The sequence below is a fragment of the Bos taurus genome, chromosome 20 (genome assembly GCF_002263795.3).
Source record: "Bos taurus isolate L1 Dominette 01449 registration number 42190680 breed Hereford chromosome 20, ARS-UCD2.0, whole genome shotgun sequence".
Classification (NCBI taxonomy): Eukaryota; Metazoa; Chordata; class Mammalia; order Artiodactyla; family Bovidae; genus Bos; species Bos taurus.
Window position 1 is genome coordinate 65,535,104 of NC_037347.1, and position 13,037 is coordinate 65,548,140.

General features: G+C 44.0%; 1 protein-coding gene across 1 annotated transcript in view; it reads right to left on the bottom strand.

Annotated features, from left to right (window-relative positions):
• The window catches only part of ADCY2 (adenylate cyclase 2), a 454,379-nt gene that overhangs the window by 146,401 nt on the left and 294,941 nt on the right, over nt 1-13,037 (bottom strand). Inside the window, exon 5 of the mRNA XM_024981538.2 lies at nt 1,891-2,039. Within this exon, the coding sequence (XP_024837306.1) occupies nt 1,891-2,039 (149 nt within the window). The remainder of the gene's footprint in view (nt 1-1,890; nt 2,040-13,037) is intronic.

A 13,037-nucleotide genomic window follows, 5' to 3' on the forward strand; every position in this document is an offset into this window, starting at 1 on the left:
TGACTCGATGGACGTGAGTCTGAGTGAACTCCGGGAGTTGGTGATGGACAGGGAGGCCTGGCATGCTGTGATTCATGGGGTCGCAAAGAGTCAGACATGACTGAGAGACTGAACTGAACTAAAGGCTAGAAAGATCAATTTCTAGTAAAATACAACTTATCAGATACTACAAATTTTTTTTTCTTTAATCATGTAGGCAAAATGCTTAAAAACCTAAAGGCAAGCTAGTGTTTTAAATAATTTCACTCATTAATATGTATGAATGTTCTCTCTGTGTTTATACACACTCACACACACACACGTATATACATATACACCCATAGTTCTTTCCTATTATTCCAAAAAATGATGGGGACTTAAAAAAATTTACTTCTGATTCCTCATTGATATGCAACTTTTTTCTGTTATCTTCCTCTCAATATACATTTTTTATTGTATATTAGCTCTTTGTGTGCTTGGGCCACACCTGTTTCTAAAATCATGTGTCAAATTGAGATTTGTCTTAGCAATGCATTCAAGCTACAGTTAGGGGTTCCCTGGTGGCTCAGATGGTAAAGAATCCACCTGCAATGTGGGAGACCTGGCTTTGATCCCTGGGTCGGGAAGATCCCTTGGAGAAGGGAATGGCAACCGACTCCAGTATTCTTGCCTGGAGAACTCCATGGGCTGAGGAGCCTGGCTGGCTACAGTTCATAGGGTCACACAGAGTCAGACACGACTAAGTGACTAACATTTTCACTTTTATTTTAAGCTACAGTTAAATTTCTTTCTTATTAATCAATTTCAGAAATCCTTGACCTGAAGTGATCAGACCCAAGGCAGCAACACGCAATGGAAAAAGTCTGGAGTTGGGGGCAAACAGCCTGATTTTGATTCTAGATGATGAGCTACACAATTTCAGTTTTGCTTGTGATTGTTGTTAATAAACTGTTGAATGGAGGGGCGAGTAACCCTGACAACTAAAGGAGTAACCTGATGAATGAGGCAGGCACAGGTTACTCACTGAGATAACCCAGCCAGAAGAGCAAGCACCACTGTAACACAATGGAACAGATAGAAGGACAGGCCTCCAGAGAATTGGGATCAGAAACAGGTGGGCATGGAGAATGGTGAGGACCAGAGTGCCTAGTCTGGAGGGGCCAGAGACGATGGGGAGCATGAGACGGAGCACCCACCCCAGACTGAAGTGAGGGCCCACCTGGCTCCCGTCCAGAGCTCAGAGGAGAAGAGGCCTTACACGACCTCCCTTCTGACCACAACCCCTTGTTAGTTTTCCAGTTACTAAGATTCCAGGAATGGCTCCCTGCGAAGCATCTATGACTGCCACTCCTGGACAAGCTGTAACTTTCACTGTAATTTGATTAGGGTGCACGCCATCACCTATGATGCTGGGTACTAGCCATACCCAGAGACGTCCCCCTCCAGCCCCCCCGCCTTCCCCCTACGGCATTCCTGATGGACAGCAGGATACTCAGCCGCCCTGCAAAGTGCTAGCTCCTCGAGCCCTGCCCCTGCCAAGTCCATCTTGAGGAACCAGTCCTTGTGCCTAGAGCCCACCAACTCCCTAATCTTACTGACATACAGAGTCCTGGGTGCCTGGGACACAGTGAGATCCGACCCGAGAGTTCCCAGAATGAAGGCCCCACCGGCCACTTCTCTCCCCTTTGCAACGGCTGGTTCCAAAATGCCACAAGTAGAAGGGTCTGTTTCTTATCTGAACGACAGAGGCCCTCACACACAGGTAGGTGGAGTGGACACTATGCTTTGCGCCAAGATGAACAGCCCCGAAGGGCACGTGACGCTGTAAGATGGGCACTTCCGGTGACTTACATCCGCCACCTGGCGTCGGGCTCCCCAGCCTCGCCGAGGAGGGAGGACGGCGCCGCGTACCTGACGTTGGTGTGCCGCTTGACGTAGAGGTTGTGGAAGTTGTTGGTGTTCTCCATCTGGCCGGCTTTGGGGCCCTGCAGCCTCTGGATGATCTCCGCTTTCATCTCCATGGCTATGTGTGCCGGCAGCAGGGACAGCAGCAGCCGCTCCTGAAGCCAGGTTGGAAGGAAGAAGGAGAGAGGTCACACCTCCGGGGTCACAGCAAGGGCCGAGCGAAACCATCACGGGGCCCGAGCGGGGCCAATCTGAAGACTCTAACAAGTTCAAATACAGAGTCTAGAAATACATGTTAAAAAAAAATCCAATTGTCCAAGGTCAGAGTGTGTTATTAGATTATTTATTGAGTTCTAAGCATGTGTTCTGCAGTGGGCAAAGAAAAGGAAGGCGTAGTTATTTCCCCAAGGATATTATTTATCTATTGTGATTTTAAAGGAGTGAAACGGAGATAATACGAAGATGCCAGAAAGTAGTGGTCAGTCGGAGATAGAAGACTCTCATTTTCGCCTACTCGTTCGCTTGAAAGATAAAGTAAAGCTATATCGCACTTTTGAAAGTCAAGCAATATTCCACATTTCCTAAAGAAGACAGTCACACGTTTTCAGATATTTCATTTCCTCTGTGGTGATTGTGCGATCCTTTTTCGTGATTCTGAACTATTGTAAAAACAGAGTCAGAAATATTAGTCTCTGAGAAAATGTCATCTATGAGCAACTATAGGGGGGTCACGAAGTGAAAACATGAGCCTTTCTTACATTTTTAGTCTTTAAATTTAGTAAATCCTGTACATGATAGCATGCAATATTATACATATGTTAATATGCATTTATTATGCTTAGAATGGCACTTTTTCATTCCCTTGAAGGAAATTGTATTTTTTTTTTTTTTTTTGTGAAGAAGTATCACAGAAGGTCAGTCTTTGAAAGTTGGTATTTACTCTAGAGTACTTTAAACATAAATCTATTATAGAAAACACCATATATTCCTCAGGTATTGTGGATTTAGCTAGTGATATTCAGTGTATATAGATGAGCATCTGTAGAGCAAAAGATTTTCTCCTCTTCCACATTTTCTAACAAGTTTCTTTTTGCACAAAGTGCTGAGAAAGTAGAGGAGGGTGGGGGAAGCGGGCTTTGCCCCCAGATTCACTGGTCCACACGTTTGTCCCTGGATCCACCCACACAGCACATCAGTTTGGAACTTTGGGGAACTTTCATGATGGAGCAGAGGGGAGGCCAGAAGTACATCTTGATGAAGATGAAATGGCCCTCACCACAGCCTATCCCCAGCCTGCTCCAGGAAAACACAGATGCAAAGTCAACAGGAGACTCCATGTGGGCCTGTGCGGGGCCTCAGTGTGTGGTCAGGGGCGTCTCTCCATGAACTGGCATATCTGAGTGTCGGTCATCTGTTCTCTCCTTCCTTCATTCACCCAATCAGGAAACATCCATCACTGCCCACTGAATGCCAGACTCTTGATGAGCACTAATGATAAATGCAAAGATGAAGGAGACAGTGTCCCTAATAGCACAGCTGTCAGATAAGACTAGGACAGGCTGGTGTTTAGAGGAATCCACATACCTTGGAAAACACAGGGGAACTAACAGAGCAGGAGCCCCTGCCACGCACCACATGCTTCCAGGAGCTCTCTTTGTGTGCTATATCAATATCAGAAAAAGAGTGTAGATATTTCAGTCTTAGGGGAAAAGGATTTAGAGGTCCCCATATTTTTTAGAAAAAAAATTTTTTTGGAGGTGTAGCAATATCACTAGATTTTACTATGGACATTGGCAACATAACCCTTTATATGGTTCCTTGCACTCACAGAGACGGGTGATGTGAACGGTAGTTAAGTGGGGGGCTTTTTTTTGTTTGATTTCTCAACTCCTAGAGGAGTTCCTGGAAAGTAGCATTTTCTCTGTAGTTATTTGCTGAATGCATGAATTCCCTGCAGTACATTTTGTCTGGGGCACAATAAACAGAAATCTCATCTCAAAACCTGTGTTCATCATTGGTACTGCTTATGGAGACCTGGGTAGGCAGGGCGTATGTTTTAAGATCAGATTAATGACCTTCTTGGTCATCAGTACCAGGCCTGGGCAAGATCTGGGTCAGTGATATTCACCCAAAGGGAAATTTGACTATTCCGCAAAGCAAGGCATTGATTATTTTGGGTTTTTGTCTTTGGCAGACAAAGACACTGGGAGAAAGAATGACTGCCTCTCCCCATCTTCACATCAGCAGGTCGCACTAAAGGAGAAAGGGAACACTCAAAGTGTCTCCTGGTTGGAAAACCATTGGTAAACACGGGCAACCACTTGAAGTCACATTTTGATTTGATCCCTATTCTGAGCTTGAATTTCCTTCCATTATTCTCCAATTTTCACTAATGACCTAACAATACAACAGCATCATGTTAGCTTAAAGGTGAGGAGGTGAATTCCAATTTTGGACTAAAGCAAAATTTTGAAAGAGCAGGAACCCTGTCCAACTGTGAGACCTCTCAGTATGCAGACAAGGGCCAAGATGAGCAACAGCAGGAGGATAGAGAATAACTGAGCTCAATAATAGAAGAAATCAAGTCAGGTTTTGGTTTGTTAATAGAACAAGTGACCCCAGAGAAATGGAGCCACTTGGAACTCAGAATACCAAGAAATTACTAATAATGTGAAAAATGTTGTTCAGTTGCTCAGTTGTGTTCAACTCTTTGCAACCCCATGGACTACAGCACGTCAGGCTTCCCTGTTCAGCACCATCTCCTGGGGCTTGCTCAAAGTCATGTCCATTGAGTCGCTGATGCCATCCAACCCTCTCATCCTCTGTCATCCCCTTCTCCTCCTGCCCTCGATTTTTCCCAGCATCAGGGTCTTTTCCAATGACATGAAAAATGGATGTCCATATTTTAAAACTTAGAATAAAACCTGTATCCTTGTTACATGCAAATTGAGAGTTCAAAACATTTGGCTGATGATCTAGTGTCTCTACAAATTTGATCCCTCTATTATCTCAGAACCCAGTGAAAAGGTACTGGGATTTATTTTTAAAATAAATGGCACTTTACTACCTTTTGAATCTTACTACAAAGTAGAGCTATTCCATCATCTATTTGTCTTTTGCTACCTACCCATCAAATACATGTAATTGCCTCTTACTTTCTTTTTTCTACATTTTGGCTTCCATGACCAACCATATGGTTAGACATTTGGGAAGTCTGAAAGTCACAAAATATGTGATACATCCAAGGAAGTACTTAGATGATAGACTTTGCTTCTTCAAGTTTGGAACCAAGCTATGCTAATGTTGCCTTCACTCAACTCCATTTTTGGTAGCTACTGAGCACACTGTGAGTACTGAGTAAGTCTGTATGGGATGGCCTCTGTTTCTCTATTTACTGATCACTGTATTGGATGATTGTATGTGAGGTCAAAATTGTATGAAGTATTCATAATGTTCAAAATCTATTTAAACAAATAGAGAAAATCCAGTGAGAAAACTGTGTTATTGATGTCAACAAAGTCAGAAGACTCATCTGGTCATCCTCTAAGGCACGATGAGACGGGAGACAAAGGAGGCATGTTGCTGTGTGTTAGTTGCTCAGTCATGTCCGACTCTTTTGCGACCCAATGGACCTTGCCAGGCTCCTCTGTCCATGGGATTCTCCAGGCAAGAATACTGGAGTGGGTTGCCATTCCCTTCTCCAGAGATTCTTTCTTACCCAGGGATAGAACTCACGTCTCCTGCATTGCAGGCAGATTCTTTACTGAGTCAGTCAGTTCAGTTCAGTCGCTCAGTTGTGTCCGACTCTTTGCAACTCCAGGGACTGCAGCACGCCAGGCTTCCCTGGAGCTTACTCAAACTCATGTCCATCGTGTCAGTGATACCATCCAACCATCTCATATTCTGTTGTCCTCTTCTCCTCCTGCGTTCAATCTTTCCCAGCATCAGAGTCTTTTCCAATGAGTCAGTTCTTTGTATCAGGTAGCCAAAGTATTGGAGTTTCAGCTTCAGCATCAGTCCTTCCAAAGAATATTCAGGACTGATTTCCTTTAGGATGGACTGGTTGGATCTCCTTGCAGTCCAAGGGACTCTCAAGAGTCTTCTCCAACACCACAGCTCAAAAGCATCAATTCTTCTACTGAGTGAGAGATGCCATTGCATCTCTATCATAAAGCAAGCAGACCCTGAACACAGATTTGTTAACTTCTAAAACAGTGACAAAAAATGCTGGCATGTAGGATATAATAGATTATGAATCTGGTCTAGGCTATCTATTTAGAAATCTCAGTGGAATCTGTGTCTACAGAGATGTCTGGTGATCGGCTTAATTAGATTATAACCAGCTTTGTATTTTCTGTTGGATGACGGATGAGTCAAGGGCTAAGAAAAATCAAAGTGTACCAGGTTGCAAATCTCAGTTGACATCCTTCTGCATTATCACCTTATGAGGATAACTTGTGTGTCCCTGTGGACTCAGCACAGTCTTCTGTTGAATTTAAAGATATCAGTCGATTCTCCCATGGTTTACATTAATTTCCAGTCATGGTTCCAGAGCCTATATTGTTGGCATCCTAACCATATTCCCTCTCCATTCCTTGGAGGTTGCCTGCAGCCTGGTCCTTTCTAAATCTACAATTTCCTGTGCCTCAACCAATGAGGAAGTGATTGGTAGATAAATATCTCAGCTCCCACATCCACACCCCTCGGTGGGCAGACCTGAGCATCTTCTACTCTTCCCTCCAAGGGTCTCCAGATGGATTGAGCCCCCGTTGCCAGCTACCCCTTTCAATAGCTGGAGCTGGATCCTCCCTGACACACTCCCTCACTCGGCCACCTGAAACCACATCCAACTAAATGTCCAAACTCACATCCTCGTCTGAGTGTTGCTCAGGGTAAACCTAACTGAGACTTTCGCAAGCACCTTCATTTTCTGCCTGGACTTCGTTTCCACCAGGACTTCCTAGTGGCTCAGATGGTAAAGGCTCTGCGTATAATGTGGGAGACCAGGGTTCAATCCCTGGGTCAGGAAGATCTCCTGGAGAAGGAAATGGCAACCCATTCTAGTATTCTTGCCTGGAGAATCCCATGGATGGAGGAACCTGGTAGGCTACAGTCCATGGGGTTGCAAAGAGTTGGACACGACTGAATGGCTTCACTTCTTTCACTGTTTTTTCGTTTTCTGCCTACATTTTGTAGGCAGAAACTAAACCCCAAGGGGCTTCCCAGATGGCTCAGTGGTAGAGTCTGCCTGAAATGCAGGAGATGCAGGAGTCACAAGTTCGATCCCTAGGTTGGGAAGATCCCCTGGAGGAGGACATGGCAACCCACCCCAGTATTCTTGCCTGGAGAGTCCCATGGACAGAGAAGCCTGGTGGGCTATAGTCTATAGGGTCACACAGAGTTGGACACAACTGAAGCAATTTAGCACACATGCAAACCCCCAAGACCACAGAGTCAGCCTTCCCTAAAGGACAGATTCCATGAACAAAAAAGATGAATTAAACAAAGTAATTCTCTTTCATGCCCATAGCTTCATTTAATGACCAAATGTAAATCATGGACTTTAATTTAGTCCCACGTGTAGACAGATGACTGGCTTTTTATAGGTAGTTTGAAAAATACAGGAAATCAACTCCATATGTTATGTAAACCAAATTTTTCTTTGTGTGTGTGTGTTAAAGAATCTTTGTGAAGTTAGAGTGGAATAAAGATGTTGGTAACAGCCTACCAGCAAAAAAGAAAAGAACCCAAGTCTTCTCAATTATCACGTGATTCTGGTGCCCCTGATGGACAGCAATTCGTGTTCTGGGGTCTGCACACATCCTCTTGGTCATCACAGCATTGGATAAAGGGGTAAGCCTTAAATGAAAGTCTGTACTTGAACATTCTGAATCAAGTCACTTTTAAATACGTCTTTCTTCCCTTATAAAGTGCTGTGCTCTAAAAGGAAAGCCCAATATTATGGCACACATGATAAATTTCAACTCAACTCATAATCTGACAAGGTTAATATTTCCATTAATATTTCAGCTTTTTGATAATGTAGCTGTGTGCCCTGCCAAATTATCTGAAAGCAACACACAAACTTAAGTGCTTAATATGCCGGATATGACTTAGCTACATTATCTCCAAATACACTGGAGAAACTCCTTAAGGGGATTTTTGGAAAATCAAGTCGTCACAGAACTGATTGATGTACACCATCACTATTTCTTTCTCTTTTTAGAAAAGACTGTCGAGTGACAGAGAATTTGGCTAATTCCAGCCTACTCAAAGATTATCCAGTGAATAGGTCAGCCATAGTTTGAGAGTTTCATTTTAACACATCTTTTTATTAAGCCTCTAACTAATATTCATTAAATTCATATTTTTTTCTGAGAATGTGTACTTTTAAATTATGCCATGTAGAAAGCTACAGAGTTTGTAAATTTCAATGTACTATTGATCAAAATTCAAGACATTCTCCAACTCCAAATTGTTTCTAACATAATGAAACAAAGCAGATATTTAACTTTACATTTTTATGCCATTTTTGAGATTATTTCAGTTGACAGGAAAATCCAATTTTAGCAAAGATGATGTATGCTTAAATTCTGAGCTATCATATATTGATGTACATTATATCCTGTTTCTTCTTTAAACCATGCATGTGATAAATGTTTAAAACTGCTGCATTTTCGGAAAGGAGGATGACAAGGACTTGTTCTTTCATAAGAATCAAAATTTTTTTCCTCTTTCAAAATTCTTATTTCTATCTAGTTCTTATTTTAAATGCCATTCAGTTAACTCAGGATGGCAAACCAATTCGATATATTAATCCTTCTATTGTATTCATTCCTTTCATTGAAGGAATAAGTTACACATTTTCTCTTCCCAACAAAAAGTAGTCACTGGCATAAACAGACACCAGATCCCTAAGCAGCTACTGTGTTACAAGAGGTACTGAAGAGATATGCTGATATGCTGCCATTCAGTATTGACCTGCAGCATGAAAGGATCAGGTATCCATTTAGAATCAAACATGAAGCCTCTGTACTTGGAAAGCTCCCACCAGAGGTGTGTATCTGTGTCAGTATTTTCCCCAGATATACCTTCTCTTGCAGCCAGCTTCATGTGTGCAAGTCTCAGTGAAAAACCATCTGTTATTGCCACCAGCCTCTCTCACCTGCACACTTCTGAAGTTAAGGTATAGTTTTTGCTCAGTCGCTAAGTCATGTCTGACTCTGCAACACCATGGAAACTCTCTGCATCAGGTGGCCAAAGGATCGGAGTTTCAGCTTCAGCATCAGTCCTTAATGAATATTCAGGACTGATTTCCTTTAGGATTGACTAGTTAGATCACCTTGCAGTCCAAAGGACTTTCAGGAGTCTTCTCCAGCAGCACAATTTGAAAGCATCACTTCTTCGGTGCTCAGCCTTTCTCACGGTCCACCTCACACATCCGTACATGAGTACTGCAAAAACCACAGCTTTGACTAGACGGACCTTTGTCAGCAAAGTGATGTGTCTGCTCTGTAATACTCTGTCTAGGTATATACTAAGGTGTAGTAACAGCTGCCATTACTGCTATTTCTTGCTATTCAATTTAGTTCGTTTCTCTTCAGATTCCAGCCTTAGGAATCTTGCTTTACAGGAATCAATCAGAACACAGTTACTACTTATTATTTGAAAGGTCTTGCTTTATCTAACTTTGATTTTTACAATAAAATCAGTTGTCATATTTATGCATGATGAAATCCAGCACTGCCTAGTAGAGACAGCACCCAAGTCCACGTAGATCTGAGCTCATGTTCTTTCTCTACCACGACCTACATGACCTCAGTTAAATCCCTCCAGCCTTGGGAGCCTCAATTTAGTTGTTTAAAAAAATATCTGTTAGACTTGGTGAGTTGAAGGTCTGCAGGTCCCTGTAAATTCCTCGAATTTTATGGAACCACAAGAGGTTTCTTCCTAGAATTTGCCTCTTACTGTTTCAGACTCAAACACAAAGAAAAAGAGACCAGTGCTCACAACCGCAGACCACAGCCAAGACGGTTAAGAAGCACTGCGGGAAAGGAGAGGCCTCTTGACAGAGAAACCCTTCCGTGAAGGGTCACTTCACTGAACTGCAAGAGGACGGAGAATGGCGAGGGGCTATGGTGTGCCGTGTGAACGGCCAGCGTTTGTGTGCAGAGGGCAAGTCAGCGTGCTTGTTACACAGTGTAGGGAGGCCGAAATGCTTTGAGCAGATGAAAATCAATATGCCCTTTGACAAGTCACTGTTCCCTTTTACAAAACCATCAAGGCCTTTCGTTGCATTCCTATATTGTTGTCTCATTTTATAAACCCTGGCTATATTAAATTCTATTTAAATTTAAACACTTTTGACCAAAAAGGGGCGGGGGGGGGTGCAAAATAGATAAAACGTTGTCTCAGAGCGAGTAGAGGGAGGTGGTACTCACTAGGGAGTCAAGACCTGATGAAATTTGCATCTTCCAACTTTATGGTCACTGATTTCTCATCCTACTGGCTAATTTGTAAGCTCAGCAGAAGGATTAAGACAGCTGGGGTGCTTTTACAGAGCACACCAGTAACAAAAGATGGAAGGAAAGAAATGATCACTTACATGTGATTACTCTCCAGCGAGGAGGAGTTAGAGAACACAAGGCTAAAGTCAAGTTATAAAGTGTGTTTTCAGTCACAGGTGGCAGTAAATTGATACTTTTAAATTCAAACTGCTAACCATCAATTTAATTCTTTAATACGGAGCCTCTAGGGGGTCTTCCTGGTGGCTCAGACAGTAAAGAATCTGCCTGCAGTGCAGGAGACCAGGGTTTGATTCCTGGGTCAGGAAGATCCCCTGGAGAAGGGAATGGCAACCCACTCCAGTGTTCTTGCCTGGAGAATCCCATGGACCGAGGAGCCTAGCACTCTACAGTCCAAAGGGTTGCAAAGAGTCAGACGTGACTGAACAACTAACATTTTCAGTGGAAGAAACACCGTTCATAATGTAGAAAGCCTTCAATCCTTGGGTGGGAGACTATGGAGGTCCTGAGATAAGAGGCACAGCTCTGTTCCCCGACCAGGCAGCAGGGCACAGGGGCACCCACAGCAATACGGCAGGATGGTCTATGAGTTTCATATGTGTCTCCAAGGCCGCTGCTCCCATGAGGCCCGAGATGTCACAGCTCAACACCAGGGCTATGAAAACACCCAAAGGGGAGCTCATCGTGCAAACAGACCTCCACACCCACACACTAAAAAGTGAAAAAGTAAATGCTCCAGATTAACAATGACTCTGGTCTGATTTGCCCCTCCAAGGTCATCTGCCTATATGCAAGGAATACCCTCCAGCCTGAAACAGGCAAAGCTGATTGAAGAAAATGCAGAAAAAGAAAAGACACTGTGTGAAGACTGACCCCTTTCCTGGATTCTGGGGAAAAGAGAAACTCAGGGTGTACAGGGGGCTAGGTGATTTCTTCTGAGAAGAAGTAAAGATGGAGATGCTGACAGAGGAGATGATAAGAAGATAGAGACAAATATGTGAGATCAACTATATTAAATGCATTATTGACTGGAGACATATTAATGCCAGTGGTGTCAGTTTCTGCAAAACTCCCCCAGTTGATAAATGCTAAATACTGCAGGGAGTAAAATGGAATACTGTGACATCCAAGTGCAATCCGTCGATGAAACTGTACGCCACAGATGACCAGATAACAATGTAGCCATATACACACAACAGTCGCAGTCACTCAATCGCTGTTCTGAAATACGTGTTGGCCCTTTCTTTCCTTGCTCCTCTGACCATAAGCTTGGCCACATGGCTTGGTCTGACCAGTGACCTGTGAAGGGCGTGATGTGTGCTTCTTCTGAGCACAAGCTTTAAGAGCCAGTGTGGGGCTTACCATTTCATTTCCAATTGCTCTGGGGACCAGCAGTGTCCCAGCGAGAGGCTGCTCTGAGCCTGAGTTGCACGTAAGATGCAAAATGGAAGCTCATCTGTACTGGACAAATACAAGGTCTCTTTGGCATTATCATTGCCTGCTCCTTCAATCTGGGGGTGATTTGTGCCACAGCTGCCCCGAGCTCTTTGGACAAATGCAACACTGAAGGGCGTGCACACCAACCCATGTGCTCGGTCCTTGAGTGCACGTGATTTTCACGGCTATTCTGACTTGGGGCAATTTCACTGAAATTTCTTTACTTCTTTGCACAGAGGCAGCTTGGAGTTGTATTAAGTGGGGTAGGAATTACCCGGGGCAGGAACTTCCCCATCTAGGATCAGACGCTTCTCTTCAGTTGTAAAAACCAGGAAACACTTCTCTAAAAGATATTTCTCCCCCTAAGGAAAGGCTGTGGAAAAGGCAATGGCACCCCACTCCAGTACTCTTGCCTGGAAAATCCCATGGACGGAGGAGCCTGGTGGGCTGCAGTCCATAGGGTCCCTAAGAGTCAGACACAACTGAGCGACTGCACTTTCACTTTTCACTTTCATGCATTGGAGAAGGAAATGGCAACCCACTCCAGTGTTCTTGTCTGGAGAATCCCAGGGACGGGGGAGCCTGGTGGGCTTCCGTCTATGGGGTCGCACAGAGTTGGACATGACTGAAGCGATTTAGCAGCAGCAGCAGCAAGGAAAGGCTGAAGTTGTGAGAATTCACCCTTTCTACTGGCTGCAGGTGTCATGTTAACAGGCTAACTGTTCCTGTTCTCCAAAGTGCTTGTTCTCACCGGATGCAAAGCACTGGGCTTTCATCAGGCTGACAAGCGCTCCCACACTTAAGAATGTTGGCAGCGCTGTGTCACACAGTGATGTTCATAACATCAACCATGAAAAGGACTGAGAGAGCATGGGAGTGTGTCTGCTGGGGTGCAGGTCTGGCTCCTCCTTGATGGTGGTGAGACGGTGGGTTCACTCAGTTTAATCCCTCAGCAGCTGGAGATGCTAGTCTGGAGGAGGCGGCTCGGTCTAAGGATGGATGTTCGAGTGTATGAGACATGTGTGTGTAATAGAGGTGGGGAGAGGTGAAGGGGAGACTGGAGGCTGTGGAGCTCTGCGGGGGAGCCCAGTCCCTTCAATGTTGCTAGTAAGTCTGGTCTCAGAAAAAGCTCTGAAAGTTCATGTTTGGGACACTCAGAGTTGTTAATTGAAGAACAGACCTCTCTTTTAC